The following is a 15,940-nucleotide window of genomic DNA, read 5'->3' as shown; positions in this document are numbered from 1 at the left end:
CGCGCGTTTTATATTTTGTAAAGAATTTCTAACGTTTTATACTTAAAATTAAATAAAACTTTTTATATTTTAAAACAAAGATGGTAATCTGCGTAAAAAGTATAAAATATATGTACAGAGCACCTTATTTTAATTTCTCCATGAAAGCTAACCACTATTAAATAAAATGTGGACTGCCTTCCGAAAAAAAAGAAGAAAAATATAATGTGTATTGAAATATTATAAAATAATGTTATAATTATAATATTATTATAATATATATATATATAATAATATATATAATAATATTATTATAATAGTATCGGTTTTAATTGGATATTTAAATACTTTCTTCCATTTTGTCTCTCTCTCTCTCTCTCTCTCTCATATATTACTACACACGCATACACACACACATACACACACACACACACACGAAATAAAGGTCCAGGTACTTGTCAATAAAATATATCTTACCGCATGAATAAAAATAAATATTGTTGCAAAATAATTTATATTTATTTAATAAGGTTACTATTACTCGATTAGAAAGATCACAACAATCACGGGAAGAAAATAATTAACGAGCTAATAAAACGAAATATTAACATAAAAATATACATTATACCTTTCTTCAGCACATTTATCACATTGATACATTCTATTATTCAAAATTTTATTACAAGTACTTATACTATCTGGTTTGTGATTTATACTTTTTCTTACATGATCTATTTCTGAGAAGTAGCTAACTTCTCTGTTTTACATACATGCTATCTGCATAGTATGAATAAATTACTTTTATTCTACCATATTTATTTAGAGATAGTAGATGTACTATCACTCTTGTAGGAGTCGAGAAAAAATGAGAGTCCTGACAGCAAAAATCGAATCCGCCTCATTCGTACTTTGTCGGCTAGCCAACTGCAACCTATACAACTCCGCTAAGGCACCCTCGATGATTCCTCATGTTACTCCTGTCTATTAGATATGGAGGCTCCGATCTCAGACTTTTTCATCTAGCAAAGGGTCATCCCGAAGTGAACTACAAAATTCTTACGTGTACGAGTTTTATATTTTCGAAGTTAATTCACGTGTATTAACTTTTTTTTCAGCTGTGGATGAGTGTTTAACGAGTGAAGTTAATGAAAATGTAATAATTTTCTATATATTATTAAGAAACAAAGGCCTTTCTCAAATTTTATTACCGAATTTGTCTATTTTCACTATTTCTCTATGTCTACTAAATGTGGATGACTTCTGTTAGAGAAAATACAAACTCTTCCTAGTAATTTTTAATAGTCACTTCGAGATGACTCCTTATGCGTTTCGAAAGAAATGTTAGCTTCATAATCATTTTAACAAATAACTGGAATTTGTATATCGTTTCGTATTAATCCGCAACCATCCCGAAATTTGTATTATTAGTAGATACATTAATCTCTTCGTTTTCAACAGCAGTTTTATTAGTTATATTTGAAAGTGTTTGATGTATGGTTGAGGTTTGATTGTCAGCAGCCTTTCCTTCCTCTACTGGTTGAACTGTCGTTAATGTACTCCACCAGTTAGAGAAAGCTCCTTTAGCTTGTGACAGTGCACCACCTAACAAATAAGACAACTATCTTTTAATTTATCCGAAGAATTGAGATTTCTCAAAAAAATGATTCTCAGAGGAATTTCTATCCTGTTGTATCATCTCGTGTGAACAGGTTCTGAACAGGTTTTTCCTATAACCATTGGTGCAAAAGATATATAATGAATATGATTTAATAATTCAAGTGGTACAATCTCTACAGACAAATGTTGAGAGTTTCAGGGATTTCAAAAATGTATCGTTTGTTCTCAGTATTCATATGTCGCATATTTTCCATTCCATTTTGGAAGATGCGGATGATGTCACCGTCTCATGCAGTAACTTTTGTCATGTCCTTTAATAGCAGTGGTAACTTGCAAAGCGGTCATTAAAATAAGATGACAGCCTTGAAAATAATCTTTGCCACATTTCATGCAATAACATTGAGTTATAATTGCGATTTTACAATTTCGTATGGATTTAAATTTTATTTTTTTTTTACTTTACAATATTAATGTGAGCCTGCAGTCTGCGATATCAAATACTGGTTTCGGTATCTCTCGTGCCTCTATTGTAGTAAAAGACTCAATTTCTAAGACTTCTTTCTTTCTTTCAACTTAAAAAAAAAAAACTTGCTTGACAAATAAACATGGTTTGTTGTGAATGATGGATTTAATATTCTTTGGAATTGTAGACGCATTACACATAAAACTCGATGATAAAAGATTTCGCAGAATATTAATCTTTGCAAATAAATAATACACACTTATTTAAAAAAAGAATTCATTGTCTTTTAACAATGTTTTCATGACATCCATTCGATGTTTTGTTACGGAGTCTTGGAAATGGAATTTCGATGATTCAGCGAAAATTATAACTTTTGTTAATGAAATGTTTTAATCAAATATTTCAATACGTTTTAATAGAAACAGCATTTCTCTCCATTTTAGTATATAAATATTAATAATTCTTAGAAATTATTAAGATCAGACTGATCGTAATTGTGATTAATGTGCAAATCATAATATTTTTGTACCGGTCGGTGATTATCGAAAACGGAGCTGGTTTGAAGTATTTCTTGAGAAATTTCTTTACGATTAATGTAATCTAGATCTTTACATTGCTAGCACTGATAATATGAATATTATTTCTTAAGTTATTTTCACAAATAAAAAATTGGAAAGGGAAGAAGGTTATTGTATAAATAAATTTACAATCATTTATAACCTTTTTCTTTCCGAAAGCAGGCTATATCACCTTTCTCATGCAAATTTATTAACGGCTTAACAAGTTTTTAACAAATTTTGTATACGTCTTCAATAGCAACCAATTAGTCCTGAAAATTGTTTAACATTCTTAAAAGTACTAAAAATAAGCAATTCCTATATTGCTTCAAATTCATTTAAGAATGCAGGAAGGTTTGAGGTAAAGATACGAGAAGAAGAAGAATGAGAGTTACGAATGGAGAAAAACGGACACGGCAAAAAGAAATAAACGAATAAAAAAGAAAATAAAAAAGTGAATGCAGAAATGAATAGACAAAAGCATGGAAGAAAAAGAAATATATATAAGACAGAAATAATATGTATAGTATAAATCATACTATACATTATGCAAAAGTTGAAATAAAATTTATTACTACGGATATATCTTTTCTTTAAATATGTAATTGAAACGCAAACAAAAAAGAAGTCCTTTTCTTCGAAATTAATGCACAAGGTTCCTTGCAATTCGATTGATACTCTTCTGCCAGTTCTGATTGCAACAATCGAATCGAATTCTGTCGTACTACTCGTGCGTTTTCATTATTTAGGATTTGAAATTTACTTTAGATTGAAATAACGAGATAATTCTAATTATTAAACTGCAAACGAATATTAAACATAACATTGACTATTTTATTGTATAGTATTATAATAATGTAAATGCACGAATATATAATAATCAATATAGCTACTACAATTATCTTAAGAAATATTGTAATCCTACCACTGCCATCAATTCAGTTATACGTGTATTTATACTAGGGCCTTGCATTATGATCAGCCCCTAGTAAATACGCTAACGTTCGTTAATTCTAGCTATAGAAAGATCGAAATGGTAAAAATCAAATGTTTAAAAATCTTAAAGGTTTGATAACCACGAAGTCGACATATATTTTTATGTCGATTAATAAGTTATTAGTTCAACAATAAATGTTGCAATTTATCCATCAGCATTGCTAGTAACGCATATTTTTAATTTTACGAATTTAGATTCTTATATAATGGTAAATATGACCTTATAGAAATTTATGAGTTGATTATTAATAAAACATAAATAATTTAGTTTTTCATATAATAATAAAATTTATTGAACCCTCATTTGAAAAATTTTGTAAAAATTTGTAAATCTTTTTACATAGTTCTATTTAAAAAAATAAAAAAGGATCGCAATTCCTTCCCCAAATATATTCTTATATTATATGGAGATATTTCTTATTGTTATCTTAAATGGAAAGATCTGTATGCATAAATGGACTTACCTACTGCTTTCCCAGTTGTTGCAACCGCTCTTCCAGTTGATGCCATTGCTTGATTTAATTTTCTACCACTTTCTGTATTTTGCATTGTACTAGAATGAATGTATTACTTTAGTTCTATATATTTATTATCCCATTTTTTATTACCGTGATTATTAGATACTTACTGTGATAATCGTAATTTCATATCTTGCACTGATAATTGTCCCGCAAATGGATGACCTGGTTCTATATTATTAATTTCTGGTTTATTAGAATTACTCCATATCTTATAGTTATTCGTCGAGCGCCAAGCAGCTATAAATGCAGAATTGTAATGATCAGACTGACGAGTATCTTGCTGCATAGATGTTCTCAACATGCTCAATAAGTAAACTCGAAACTGAGTTCTAATCCATTCGTCTCCACCTTCCCATCCTACACCATCCAAAAATATATCTTTGCGTGGCTCTGCTACATGTCTGACTATGTAATCCGCAAATCTCAGATCCTCGGTTGTAAGATGTAATTGCCTTCTTAATTCTGGATCGCTTGTTTCTATCCTCGTATTTTCAACCTTAACACGTTTTAATAAAGCAGATTGTCACTAGTACTATATTTTTTTTCGAAACAAAATACTCCATTTAAAACTTACCTCTACTAATACATCAATAAGTTGTTTTTTTTGTTTAAATAAAACATTTGTTGCACCCACTATATATCCTCTGACATTAATATCTGCCAAAAGATCTAAATATGGTAAAGACAGGTATGGCAAACATAGATAACCCTTAAATATATTAATAGATTATTAACAATTTATCATATTTTACATATAATATGGATTATTGATCTATATCCTCATACCTTTGTAAATATGTTTAAGGGTAAACCGCACAGTTCCGGATTTATATGAGCAATTTGAGTAATATTATTTGTCAAACGTGCGTCCGAAAGTGCATCGTTACTTGTATCACGTGGCAGTGTATTATCAGTGTCTGTTGTACTTAATGTAATTGTATGTATACTCTGTACCCTGTGTATATTGTCATTTGGCTTTGAAGAATATATAGAATTATTTTCTTCTGCATAAGATTTGGTACATTCTTGTGCTGATTCAACTTCAATAACTTTCATATTTAAATTTTCATTTTCATTATTATTTTTTTGTACTGTTATATTTTTAAATTCATCCATACATTTTCCTTCCATAGTTTCAATATCTTTATTATCGTTTATGCATAATGAATTCCTATCTGAATTACCGTTAATATGCACTGCCATTCTATCAGATATGCTTTCTTTGACACAATTTGTAGAAGATAGATTGTTATCAATGCTATTTATTGATATTTCTTCCTCATCAAATGTAGGAATAGGAGACATGGGTCTGGATGGTCTAAAAAAAACAATGAAATATAACTCGTGAAAATAATATAATTAAAGGAAAGTAGTTCTTTTCTCTTTTCATGTTAAATATACTACCTGACACATGCAGCTTGTTGTAAGCCATGTTCTATCATGCCAGGATACAATGAGAGTAATGTTAATATTGTAGCACATAATGGTTGAACTGGTGATTGATAAAAAACTATTTTTTTTTCTAGTAGAAGTAGTTTAAACAATAAAAGAACTTTATGGCGAAACTGCAATATAAAATCTCTTGCAGATAATCCTATAAATATAAATTTTTTAATGTAAAATATTTCTTCAAGCTATCTTCATTTGAATTGAAAATGTTTGAATGAAATAATTTTGATTCTGATGATACTTGTTGACAATTGAAAATGAAAAAAGTAGTTACCAACAAAGATTTGTGGTGGTATTTGACTCTCACAACTCATACAAGAATTAAGGTGATGAAAAGTATCTTCCAATAATGATACTTTACTAAAGTCACCTTCTTCAAAATATGCATGTGTTATCAGTGCCATTTTTACTTGAATATGACCGTATAATGGTAAAGTGCTTAATACACACACAGATTTTTGAACTGTACCTCTTGTTATATCAGATGTACGATTTTTTAATTTCTGAAAATACATAAATGTTTAAATAGTATCATTTTTCATAATATAAAAATACACAGTATAGCAAATATACACAACATAATTGACAAGAATGTAGTTCTTTTATAAAAGAAGAGGTAAGGAAAAACTCTTTTGATCAGTTGTATAGTTTTCGAGAAAAAAAGCTTAAAATTTTATATTGTAGTACAGATATTTTACTGCATACTTTTTTATAGAATCAAACTTTAGACATTCATTTACAATGCAGTTGATATATAAACAATATTGACATATATAACCATCAATTAGCCATAGAATTGTTTGGCCTCCTACCTGAATTTGCACATTAGATGATGTTTAATGGTTTATTGTGATGCTAACTTCCAAATGAACCACATGCAAGAAATTGACATGTTGTAGGGAAGAGTTTAAGTAAATGTAATGATGCTTTTCTCAAACTTTTAAAAACAAAATTTCATCTGGAGAACTGTAAAATAAGAAATTACTTAAATTTTTTGATATTAAAAGTATTTGCCAATACTAAAGAAAACATATATCTATATATATATATATAATGGTAGTTAAATATATCAAAATCAAATGTTAACAAATTTTGTAGATAATATCTTCTGAATTATTGAGTTTCCGAAATATTTTTGTAACTTTGAAATACTATGTAAATATATAAAACCAAGATTGATTAAGTACATTTTATCAATATATTTGTCTTTTACCAATCAGGACAAGACTGATTTATAAAAGAAAAATATATATTGGTAAAAGACAATATATTGATAAAATATACTGATAAATTTTCCTATGAGCATCATAAAATTTTCAGATTTATTTAATTACATAAGGTTTATTTTCAAAACTATTTTTCTCGAAAATTACACAACATGTAACAAAATATATTGAAGTTTGACATTTGAACGTTATTAAGCTTGTAAAAAAAAAAGATATTATTACAGTTGTTATTATTCTCTATTGGAACTCATTTTTGCTTCAATTTAAGATTTTTACTGTACTTGTGATTGCCACCAGAGCAATCTGCCAAACAAATAAAACAAGTTTAAGACATATAGAAAATAAAAGATTTAATGTTTTAGTTACCTCAACAGGAATTTGTCTAAAACATGAAATACCATATATTGTACGTTTTGGATTATTCAAACTAGGTAAATGAAAGTAAACTGTATCTTCGTCATAATTATGAGATCCATCTGGTAAAGCAAGGGTTGGTAAATATTTCCAACCTAATGGACATTCATTCGGAGCTCCAGACACCAAAGGAGGAAATGAATACTCTACCTAATAATAACATATAATACCATCTATAGAAATTATAAATGTAAAAATGTTTATAGTTAATTAATTTTGAAACATTATTTAGTAAAAATACGATTATAATATATTACATATAAAAAGATGACAAGATTTAAACATTACAATACACCATACAGGATTTTATCATGAAAAATACATAATACAGTGTCTCAAAAGACAAGATTACTAAGCCTTTTTAACTAAAATAGCAAGTGACTTACTTGACATCCTTTTTTATGATGAAATCCAACGACAATTACATGAAGTATTGGTCCAACTGATTCTGCCATATTTTCAGAATGCGTATTACATAAAATTTATATGTAATGCAGAATGTTTTTTCGTATTAATTTATTTATTTATTTAAAATGAGAAAAATATACTTTTCTGTTATCAGTCGAACTACCCACACTTAGCACGCGTTCTCAACCACCATATTAGTTTCATGACTACCAACTACACTATTTATTCACAATCTAGTTTAAGTACAAACATGGTACAAACCATAGTGAAAATAAATCTGGCAACAATGCTTTAATATAAACATAACCTCTCCGTAAGGCCTCCCGCGACTTTATGAAATATCCATGAAAATGTTACATACTTCAGACGTAAATATCTTGAAATAATACGTTGGGAAAGATGTGGTTATGGAGGTCGTTGAATTTATTTTTTTACACTCTACAAAGATATTGAACAATAAATATAAGATTCTATTAAAAGACATGCTAATAGCCTTGGAGTCTTGTAAAAACAAAAGTGACCATGAGTAAAAACTATTTTCAGCCTCGTATGTAGTATGTGGACCTTGAAATACTATACCTTTGTCCTAATAAGTTTGTGATACAACAATAAATAAGGCAGATTTAGGTAATAGCATTTAGCTGGGCTACCCTGTATGACAATATGACAGTAATGAATATTACTATGTGTTGTTGATATTTATTAATTTTTTACATGGTAAAAGTAATAAAAAGTGTAAATATCTGAAAAATTTCTGGTAAAATTAACTGTTTCATAAAAATATATATTTAAAAATTAGAAAATTATATATTTATAAAATTACATGTTTTCCGTTTATAATAATAACACTCCATTTATAAAATGGAAAAAAATAAAATTATATATGTATATATCATATATATTATATATAATATATATAATATATATATATGTATATAATTAGAAAACAAATAACTACTCAAGTGTAACGAAGAGGGATATAAAGAGAAATCTTTTATTATATAATTAGTTTCAATATTTTGAAAAACATGTACAATTGTAAAAAGCAAAATAATTTAATTTATACCATATTGCAATTAAACATTTCGTTTTAATGTTTTTAGAATGAGAGTTGTAGATTTCAATTAATTCAATATTTTCGTTAAACATAGTAGATATTAACAAAACTGGTTATATTATACCAGCAAAAAATATTATCAGTTCTATAATGACTTAACTTCGCCAATTTATAGCCTTGGTCTTTTTATGTATATAATCTGTCTATAACAGTGTCCTGTAGCACAGTTCTTATTATGCTCCATTCAAAATTGTAAGAGCATTCTGCTCATACTTGGTCAGAAAGATTAGTTTGTTTTCTGCCATCAGCCTCATAGCTGCCTCTCTTCCCTATGTTAAGGTGAAGGAAGAGGAGGAAAAGGATGGGTGGAAAGAACTGAACCCCGGAAGACGCGCTACCTGCGTACATTAAATCCCCGTGTTCCATCTGGTCCAATAGGCATACGAAGAACATTACTTGGTAGCCCACTGCTACTTGGAGTTATTGGTTTTGGTTGAATTTTATTTATTTCTTGCATTAATTTTTCCTCTGGACTTTTCTCTTCGCCTAAAATTCTTTTTCTTGCTTCTGCGTATTCTTGTTCCCTCTAAAAAATTGTTAATTATACAATTTTTGTAACACTTTTCATGTTAAAATAATGAAAATATACCTGTTTTAAAGATTTAATAGGTTGTTTTGGTTTATCCCCATTTACTAATGGTCCATCACCACTACCTTGTGAATCTCTTGTAGGTCTTTTCAATATTTTTACTGTTGGCTTTGGAGGTACATATTGAGATCGCATACCATCTTCCCCTAACATTATCATCCTGGTACTCGTATTGTGACTGGTTTTGAAACTAAGGCATTACAAAATGATATATTAAGCTATAACTATTTTTATATTATTAACATTTTTTCATTTGTAATACTTCACATCAAGCAATTAAGTAATAATTGTAAATTAAAATTGTGCATTGCAAATATCTTTTTATGACATTAGTGCTTTCATGCTAGCAGTTTTTTATCCATAGAATTATATATTACTTTATATATTGGGTTGAGTGGAAAGTTTCCACCTTTTCTGTTATAGACAGCATTGTATTATTTTTATACAAATTGAATTGTTCAATCAATGATATAATCTCTGATATTTTCTATTATGCTTCCCTAATATTCCACAGACTTTTTGATTCCTTCTCTATAAGAATCTCATTCCTTTCCCACCTAGATTTTACAACAATCTGAATGAATGGCAACCAAATGACACTATGTTTAATGAATATGGAGCATTGGAGTATAATTTCCTAGCTTAATTCTTTTTACTCTTTTTCTGAGTTCTAAATTCATCACATGTAAACAAATATATTAATAAAACATGATTTATTTCATATTAACTCTTGCTTCTCCAGTGCTTTTTCTCCAGATATTCACTTACTTGTGCCAATTATTAATAACTTATTTCAAAGTCTTTAATTTGTTTACAAAACTTTGTAATAGATTATTTCCTGTGTGTATTTCCTGATCAAGTGTTTTGTTTTCCATTGTTTTGTAGTACTATCTTTTTCAAGCATTATCATGAAATATTTGCCTTTTGCTATATGTGACCATTGAAAAAATAATTTCCATTACTGTAGAATTTTCAATGTATATTTTGTTACACAGTTTACTTTGTTTTCTTTTCTTTCACATAGCGAATACAGAAAGTATATACAGAGTTCATAATCATTCCAAAATAACGGAGCATTTCAACAATACATATTTGGAACATATTAAAATTTCATTATAAGGTTATTTACAATCTTAATATAAGATTATTTACAATCTTTGTCATTTATAAATCATCTTTATTTATTAATTTTAGTTTCTTCGATAATGGTGCATCATATATATCAACATCTCCTGATTGATATTTTTGAAATCATATTTGATAGGTTCAAATCTTAACAATACATTCTCCATATATTTCACAAATGTTCTTTATTGTATATATAATTGTAGTGCCCTTCTGAAACTCATAAAGTAATAAGTATCGAATATGAATTTGAAACATTTTTTAATGATTTTTATAACAAAAAAATAACTGAATAAATCAAAATATAACTTCAAGCATAGAACATGTATTAGATAAGGTTATGAAAAATAAGAGGATAATGACTAATGAATTACATAATAATGTTATAACAATATTCTACAGCAAATTCAATAACTTTTCATTCAACCCAATATTTAACACATGATAATTCTAAATTCCAGGTTTATATTCTTTTTAAACTTATATATATTTTCATATATATATTTGATGTTTCTAAACCTACCTAGAAGATTCTATTTCTTCCAATGCTTCTACTGCATTCAACTGAAGGGCATCTAATTTTTTATCAAGCACCTAAAATTTATTGAATATTACTTAATTAATTTGACTATTATTAAGATATAGAAGTATTTAATAAAATAATGTTACTTGATACAACAGTATTGAACAAAAGTATTAACACAATATGCAATTCAGTGTACAAATATTTAAACTATTAATATTGTCTCATTTTCTAAGTATTCTGTTTGAATTTAGATTTTTGTAATACTTTTATGAATACATCATATGTTATTTACTTTCTTCGTGTAATTTTGTTTTCATATTTAAATAAGAAAGATATTGTGGATGAAGATCTATATAAATTCTTTAATACATTTTTTTAATACTTACAAACTTATGCATTGAACCATGTATTGTATCAGTGCTTTTGTTCTATGTACATTTCAGTAATAACCTATTTAGAAGATAGAAGTCTAAAATATTTAATGTTCTACATTTTACATATCTATAAAATTAATAGATATATCAGTATTTGAAAGTAACATACTTTAATTCAATCAGAAATATATATTTTCAAGTAAAATACATTTTTATTTTCACTATTATCATTAACCACATGGATACTTATTTATTTAACAGTAAGTAGTGTTATATAAATATAATTCGCAAAGATAATCTATTTTCATGGTAGCAATATGCAAATTCGTATTATTGACAATAATGAACTTAAAATTAACATTTTAGGTACGTCTGCCATAGTATAGGTTAAGATAATTATTTCATTATCAAATGAAGTTTAAATAACACGATCTCAAATATTACGTAAAAAACAATTCACCTCTGATTCTTCAATTTCTTCCCAACTTTCAAGAATGTCATCCATCGCTGACATTTTTCGAATTATACACTTATTTTTAACTCTTATAAATCACCTTGAAGAAGTTAACAACGTTCGCATGAATCGAGGAACGTATAAATGTACATAAGATTGGCATATGTATGTATCTTATGGTAAGAGAAAAATTAAAATATTTCTCTTATGTCATATTTGCCAAATAAAGGGATCAAATATTTCCTAGACTAAATTTCTTTTTGGCGCAACGTTCAGAGTACTTACACCAAATTGTTTATAAAATAGTTTATACGTGTAATGTATAAATATTAATTAATAAATATGAATTTACTTTAATTGATATTGGTAATAGACTTAAACATGATATTGAGAAGGCAGAATGAGACAAAATTAAAGACAAAATTAAATAATCAAGATCTATAGAATATGTCTAAATAAATATGTTTATTCAAATTAAAAATTTTTTGTAAAATTTATATAAATAAATAAAATCTATTTGATAATAATATTGATTATTAAACTTTTATTTATTGATATATTATTAAATTTAAAATATTTTATTGTTTTTAAGAAGCAATCATTTTTATTGCAAATATTGATATAGCAGATTTGTACAAATTTTATAAGTACTTTGGTTCTGAAAATATTTAATCCCTAAAAAGATTTATTTAATTTATTAAATTAAGATTAAAAATATTTTTTATATGAAACATATCAATATTACATTTGATCATTACCTGATTTCCTAAATGATCAAATGATAAAGGTTTTTGGCAAGGAGTAATAATTTTCTTATTTTCTTTACTTTATAATATGCAAATAAGGTTCAAAATTTTGCAAGGACATAGATTTCAATGAGATTTTTTATAATAATACATAATGACTAATGTATGTGGTTGTAAAATATTTGTAATAAAATATTATTTGTAAGACATAAAAACTTTAATCATTTTTAAGAAATTTGAACACTATTTAAAAATTAATATATAGTAAGCGCTGTTATGATTGCCTATATAAATAAAGTGTATTATTTATTCAATGGCTGTTTCTCTATTTCCTATACATATGATATTTATTATATTATATAAGAATTCCTTTTATCCATTTTAGCCTTAGCTGTTCCCGGATAGTATAATGATTCATCTTTTTTACAGAATTCTTAAATTCCATTGTGGCTTGGTAACGTACAGGGTCAAGTTTTCCAGTATTGTAAACTGTTCCATTTTCATGTACATAATATTCCGTTAAATCATCGACTGTATTTGGCAAGTTTTTAGGTAATTTTACTGGAACAATTTTTACTAGATGTTTTACTCTCCAAAGCTTAGCACAAATTTCTGGCGTATTTTTTACGAATACTGGATCTCCTTTCTGCAAAAGATGATATGGAGCACAAAGTTGAAGAAAGCCATAAATTAATGTTAAAATTAAATTTAAGTTTAATTTATTACTCTCTCTTCAAATCCTAAATCTGTAAGTATATCTTTTTCCCAATAAGGATTGCCCTTCCAAGGTTTTACTCTGTGAACCATCAAAACTTTTGATGGTGTAATTGGAGGATCTACATGATCTTTTTTACTGAAACAAAAAGTAATTTTTCATCAACAATTTATAAACACAAGTAAAACATGATATATTCATAGATAAAAAATATATTCATATATATAAAACATAATAGAATCTTTTTTCTTACACTGGATAATATTTAACTTTCTCATATGTGACAGCATCTTTATGCCATGCTTTTGAATACTGTCGATGACCACGTACAAATGTTAATAAAACGTTTAAACGACTTGCCATTTTCTACAAATCTAAACTGCTATTATTATTAGGTTATGTTAGGTAAAATTATAACATGTGAAATACAGAACAAACCTGACATCTTACGAGACTTCGTATCACCACAGACGTGGTACAGAATAGATGTGACATAAGATGCTTTTTCGTGTGCAACGTTTTGAGGTTCAACTGATTTATTTGTCATTTTTGTGTTACATGTGACATCAATATATTTAGCAGCGATTTGAATTAATGGAAATCACAAACGAAGCATAGAATTTGATACTTCTGTTTTAAAAACTTGCAACACGATTTATGGATGACTCAAAGAGATAAAGTATGCTCAATGAGAAGAACAAAAGACCAACGAAAAGAGCAAAAAGTCCATACAAAATTTGCTTCTGTGGACAGATATATCGATTAAATATATCGATCTTCACAATATACTAAAATTAAGGCTTCAGACTAACAACGCAACTTAAAATTCAGAGTTAAAAGGAAGGCTTGAAATTGAGATTTAAATGTAAGGCTTAACTAAAACTTACAATTAAAGCTTGAATCTTAAAGATAAACAAAAAATAAGTTCCTCGCCGTTCCTTGTCATTCGACAATGAGGTTTAAAATAAACTTAATTTATGTATGATGTGTATCTTAATTTAGAAGATAAACATTTTCAATTATCGAGCAATAAGTGTTTGGTATCTTGTGCACACTAATTAACTTTAACATAGTTTTGAAAGATCGAAAATCTAAAAGCCATGCTTCAATTGCTATATATATCTTATGGTAAATTTATTTAGGTAGTTTCACAAACATGACCGTGCGGTATTTGAAAATTGTTCACAAACTAGAGATGCCGGAGAGCATGCAGCTCGTAGGAATGCATTGTATTTCAACGTAATTTTCGAACACGGAGGGTTTGTCGAGCTGTAGAGCGACAGCCAGGTCAGGAACGGAAGGAATATTTGAATGCACCATGTAAACGAGCTTAGCAGTTATACATGAAACGCTACACTCAAACATCCTTTCATTCCAAAGCACTGTTGTATTTTTAATGATAAACATCCTGAAAATTCAATGTAGGGATTCGACTATAACCGCTCACGAAGCTATAAGGACTACAGAAAATTTTGATGTAGATGGTATCTACTCTTTGAAATCTCATTCACGCTGTAATAAGGCACGTCTACCGTGATTACGTCGGTAAAATATGAAATTAATCTGAAAATACGAGTATATGTAGAGGTTACACTTTTAAAGAGTTTCTGTAAGTGTTCAAATGCTTTTACCAGTCACTGTATGTTCTCTGGTATTTTAATATTTTTATTACAGTTGGATTCGTAAAATCCATACGTAACTGGAGAGAAATTTCTGGGATTCTCTAATGTAAATAGAAGATCGAAGTACGGTTTGTCATACGTTTTGACAGTGCAAAGTCCGAAAATTTAACATGCGCACATTCGATTCCTTACGTATCATATTTTCCACACGACGATCTTCAATGGATACGTACTCTTGCGGAAATGATAGCCGCGTTATGGTTGGCAATAGCGAGAGAAAAACGAAGGAAAGGAAACGAAATAATCCATCTTGAGGTGGAAGAAAAATCTTCGTGTCTTTGCGCTTGAAAATTTAAAATAATCTGTTGTATCCTTTATATACGGATCAAAATATTTTTCGTCGTTTCTCATGGTAGTTGTGTACAAATGCTTTATTTTATAGGTCTTTTTGGCATATTCTTCAACGAGATAACAGATCGGTCTGAGTTCAGCAAATCGAGTTTGCAAATTTCTAAAATGACAAAAAGGACATTTTTACAAGTGAAACATCTGAAGATCGAAATGCATACGTTCATAAGAATCTGTACCTGTAGGTATTTGATTGTTCCGACACCTTCGTGTTATTCACAGCGATAGTTCGTCAGGATACGTATTCGTTGTAACCGTAGCCTAAAACGAGAAAGAGTAACGTAATTATTGGCTTTTGTGTTCGATAAATTGTATTAATTACTAACACGAGAATCTGAATCTGCCAGTCAGCTGTTTATCGCTATACCGATACGATATATGCCAGTCGATAGCGATACACCGCGCGCAGGTGAAGTACCCGAAACATTCGCGAACATCGGCGAAATTATTCAACGAAACGTAATACGTTACACGTTTCCGAACGTAGTTGCGGTTAAAATGTCGATTAGATTGTGATTTATGGGAACGGTGGTTCTAGCAGGTTTGTGGATGCGACACTGTTCAATTACGCAATGTCGGTCTGGAAATTTCGCCTGGCGGATCTCCAATGTGTCGCACAGATATCGAGAAACGC

At 28.3% G+C, this 15,940-nt stretch overlaps 3 protein-coding genes across 8 annotated transcripts; all 3 read right to left on the bottom strand.

Annotated features, from left to right (window-relative positions):
- Positions 1-464: 464 nt before the first annotated feature.
- Positions 465-7,942, bottom strand: LOC100741056 (late secretory pathway protein AVL9 homolog). 2 transcript variants are annotated; one of them, XM_003486104.4, is made up of 9 exons: positions 7,609-7,942; positions 7,175-7,372; positions 5,857-6,085; positions 5,538-5,727; positions 4,920-5,451; positions 4,708-4,842; positions 4,241-4,629; positions 4,077-4,165; positions 465-1,581 (listed from the first exon to the last, which is right to left on the bottom strand). In XM_003486104.4, exons 1-9 carry the CDS (start codon positions 7,675-7,677, stop codon positions 1,373-1,375), a joined length of 2,040 nt encoding a protein of 679 aa, XP_003486152.1. In that variant the 5' UTR covers positions 7,678-7,942; the 3' UTR covers positions 465-1,372. The 2 variants fall into 2 exon arrangements, with proteins under 2 accessions (XP_003486152.1, XP_012250252.1); XM_012394829.3 differs by lacking the exons at positions 7,175-7,372; positions 7,609-7,942 and adding an exon at positions 6,395-6,472.
- An 838-nt stretch (positions 7,943-8,780) lies between these two features.
- On the bottom strand, positions 8,781-12,131 carry LOC100744840 (SUZ domain-containing protein 1). Of its 5 annotated transcripts, none has more exons than XM_033318490.1 (5): positions 11,822-12,131; positions 10,985-11,055; positions 9,714-10,674; positions 9,337-9,526; positions 8,781-9,273 (listed from the first exon to the last, which is right to left on the bottom strand). In XM_033318490.1, the coding sequence occupies exons 3-5, from the start codon at positions 9,764-9,766 to the stop codon at positions 9,082-9,084; spliced, it is 435 nt and encodes a 144-aa protein (XP_033174381.1). In that variant the 5' UTR covers positions 9,767-10,674; positions 10,985-11,055; positions 11,822-12,131; the 3' UTR covers positions 8,781-9,081. The 5 variants fall into 5 exon arrangements, with proteins under 5 accessions (XP_033174381.1, XP_012250260.1, XP_033174380.1 ...); XM_012394837.3 differs by lacking the exon at positions 9,714-10,674 and adding an exon at positions 11,374-11,488 and having other exon boundaries at positions 11,822-12,127; XM_033318489.1 differs by lacking the exon at positions 9,714-10,674 and adding an exon at positions 11,374-11,437 and having other exon boundaries at positions 11,822-12,127.
- A 707-nt stretch (positions 12,132-12,838) lies between these two features.
- On the bottom strand, positions 12,839-13,704 carry LOC100744721 (39S ribosomal protein L30, mitochondrial). The gene is made up of 3 exons (XM_003486136.4): positions 13,530-13,704; positions 13,288-13,414; positions 12,839-13,207 (listed from the first exon to the last, which is right to left on the bottom strand). Exons 1-3 carry the CDS (start codon positions 13,637-13,639, stop codon positions 12,917-12,919), a joined length of 528 nt encoding a protein of 175 aa, XP_003486184.1. The 5' UTR covers positions 13,640-13,704; the 3' UTR covers positions 12,839-12,916.
- Between the last annotated feature and the right edge of the window lie 2,236 nt (positions 13,705-15,940).

This window comes from Bombus impatiens, unplaced genomic scaffold (assembly GCF_000188095.3).
Source record: "Bombus impatiens unplaced genomic scaffold, BIMP_2.2 scf_0099, whole genome shotgun sequence".
NCBI lineage: Eukaryota > Metazoa > Arthropoda > Insecta > Hymenoptera > Apidae > Bombus > Bombus impatiens.
This window is presented reverse-complemented; position numbering and strand designations above follow the sequence as displayed.

Excerpts from the sequence above, each read along its gene's own strand:
- LOC100744721 (XM_003486136.4), bottom strand. The coding sequence starts at position 13,639 with ATGGCAAGTCGTTTAAACGTTTTATTAACATTTGTACGTGGTCATCGA. Across the intron at positions 13,415-13,529 it reads AAAGTTAAATATTATCCAGT|TAAAAAAGATCATGTAGATC; the intron begins GTAAGAAAAAAG and ends TTTTTGTTTCAG. Across the intron at positions 13,208-13,287 it reads ATTTAGGATTTGAAGAGAGA|AAAGGAGATCCAGTATTCGT; the intron begins GTAATAAATTAA and ends CATCTTTTGCAG.
- LOC100744840 (XM_003486137.4), bottom strand. The coding sequence starts at position 11,875 with ATGTCAGCGATGGATGACATTCTTGAAAGTTGGGAAGAAATTGAAGAA. Across the intron at positions 11,056-11,821 it reads AAGAAATTGAAGAATCAGAG|GTGCTTGATAAAAAATTAGA; the intron begins GTGAATTGTTTT and ends AATAAATTTTAG. Across the intron at positions 9,527-10,984 it reads GAAGAAATAGAATCTTCTAG|TTTCAAAACCAGTCACAATA; the intron begins GTAGGTTTAGAA and ends GTAATGCCTTAG.
- LOC100741056 (XM_003486104.4), bottom strand. The coding sequence starts at position 7,677 with ATGGCAGAATCAGTTGGACCAATACTTCATGTAATTGTCGTTGGATTT. Across the intron at positions 6,086-7,174 it reads TTAGACAAATTCCTGTTGAG|AAATTAAAAAATCGTACATC; the intron begins GTAACTAAAACA and ends ATGTATTTTCAG. Across the intron at positions 4,166-4,240 it reads ATGAAATTACGATTATCACA|TACAATGCAAAATACAGAAA; the intron begins GTAAGTATCTAA and ends CATTCATTCTAG.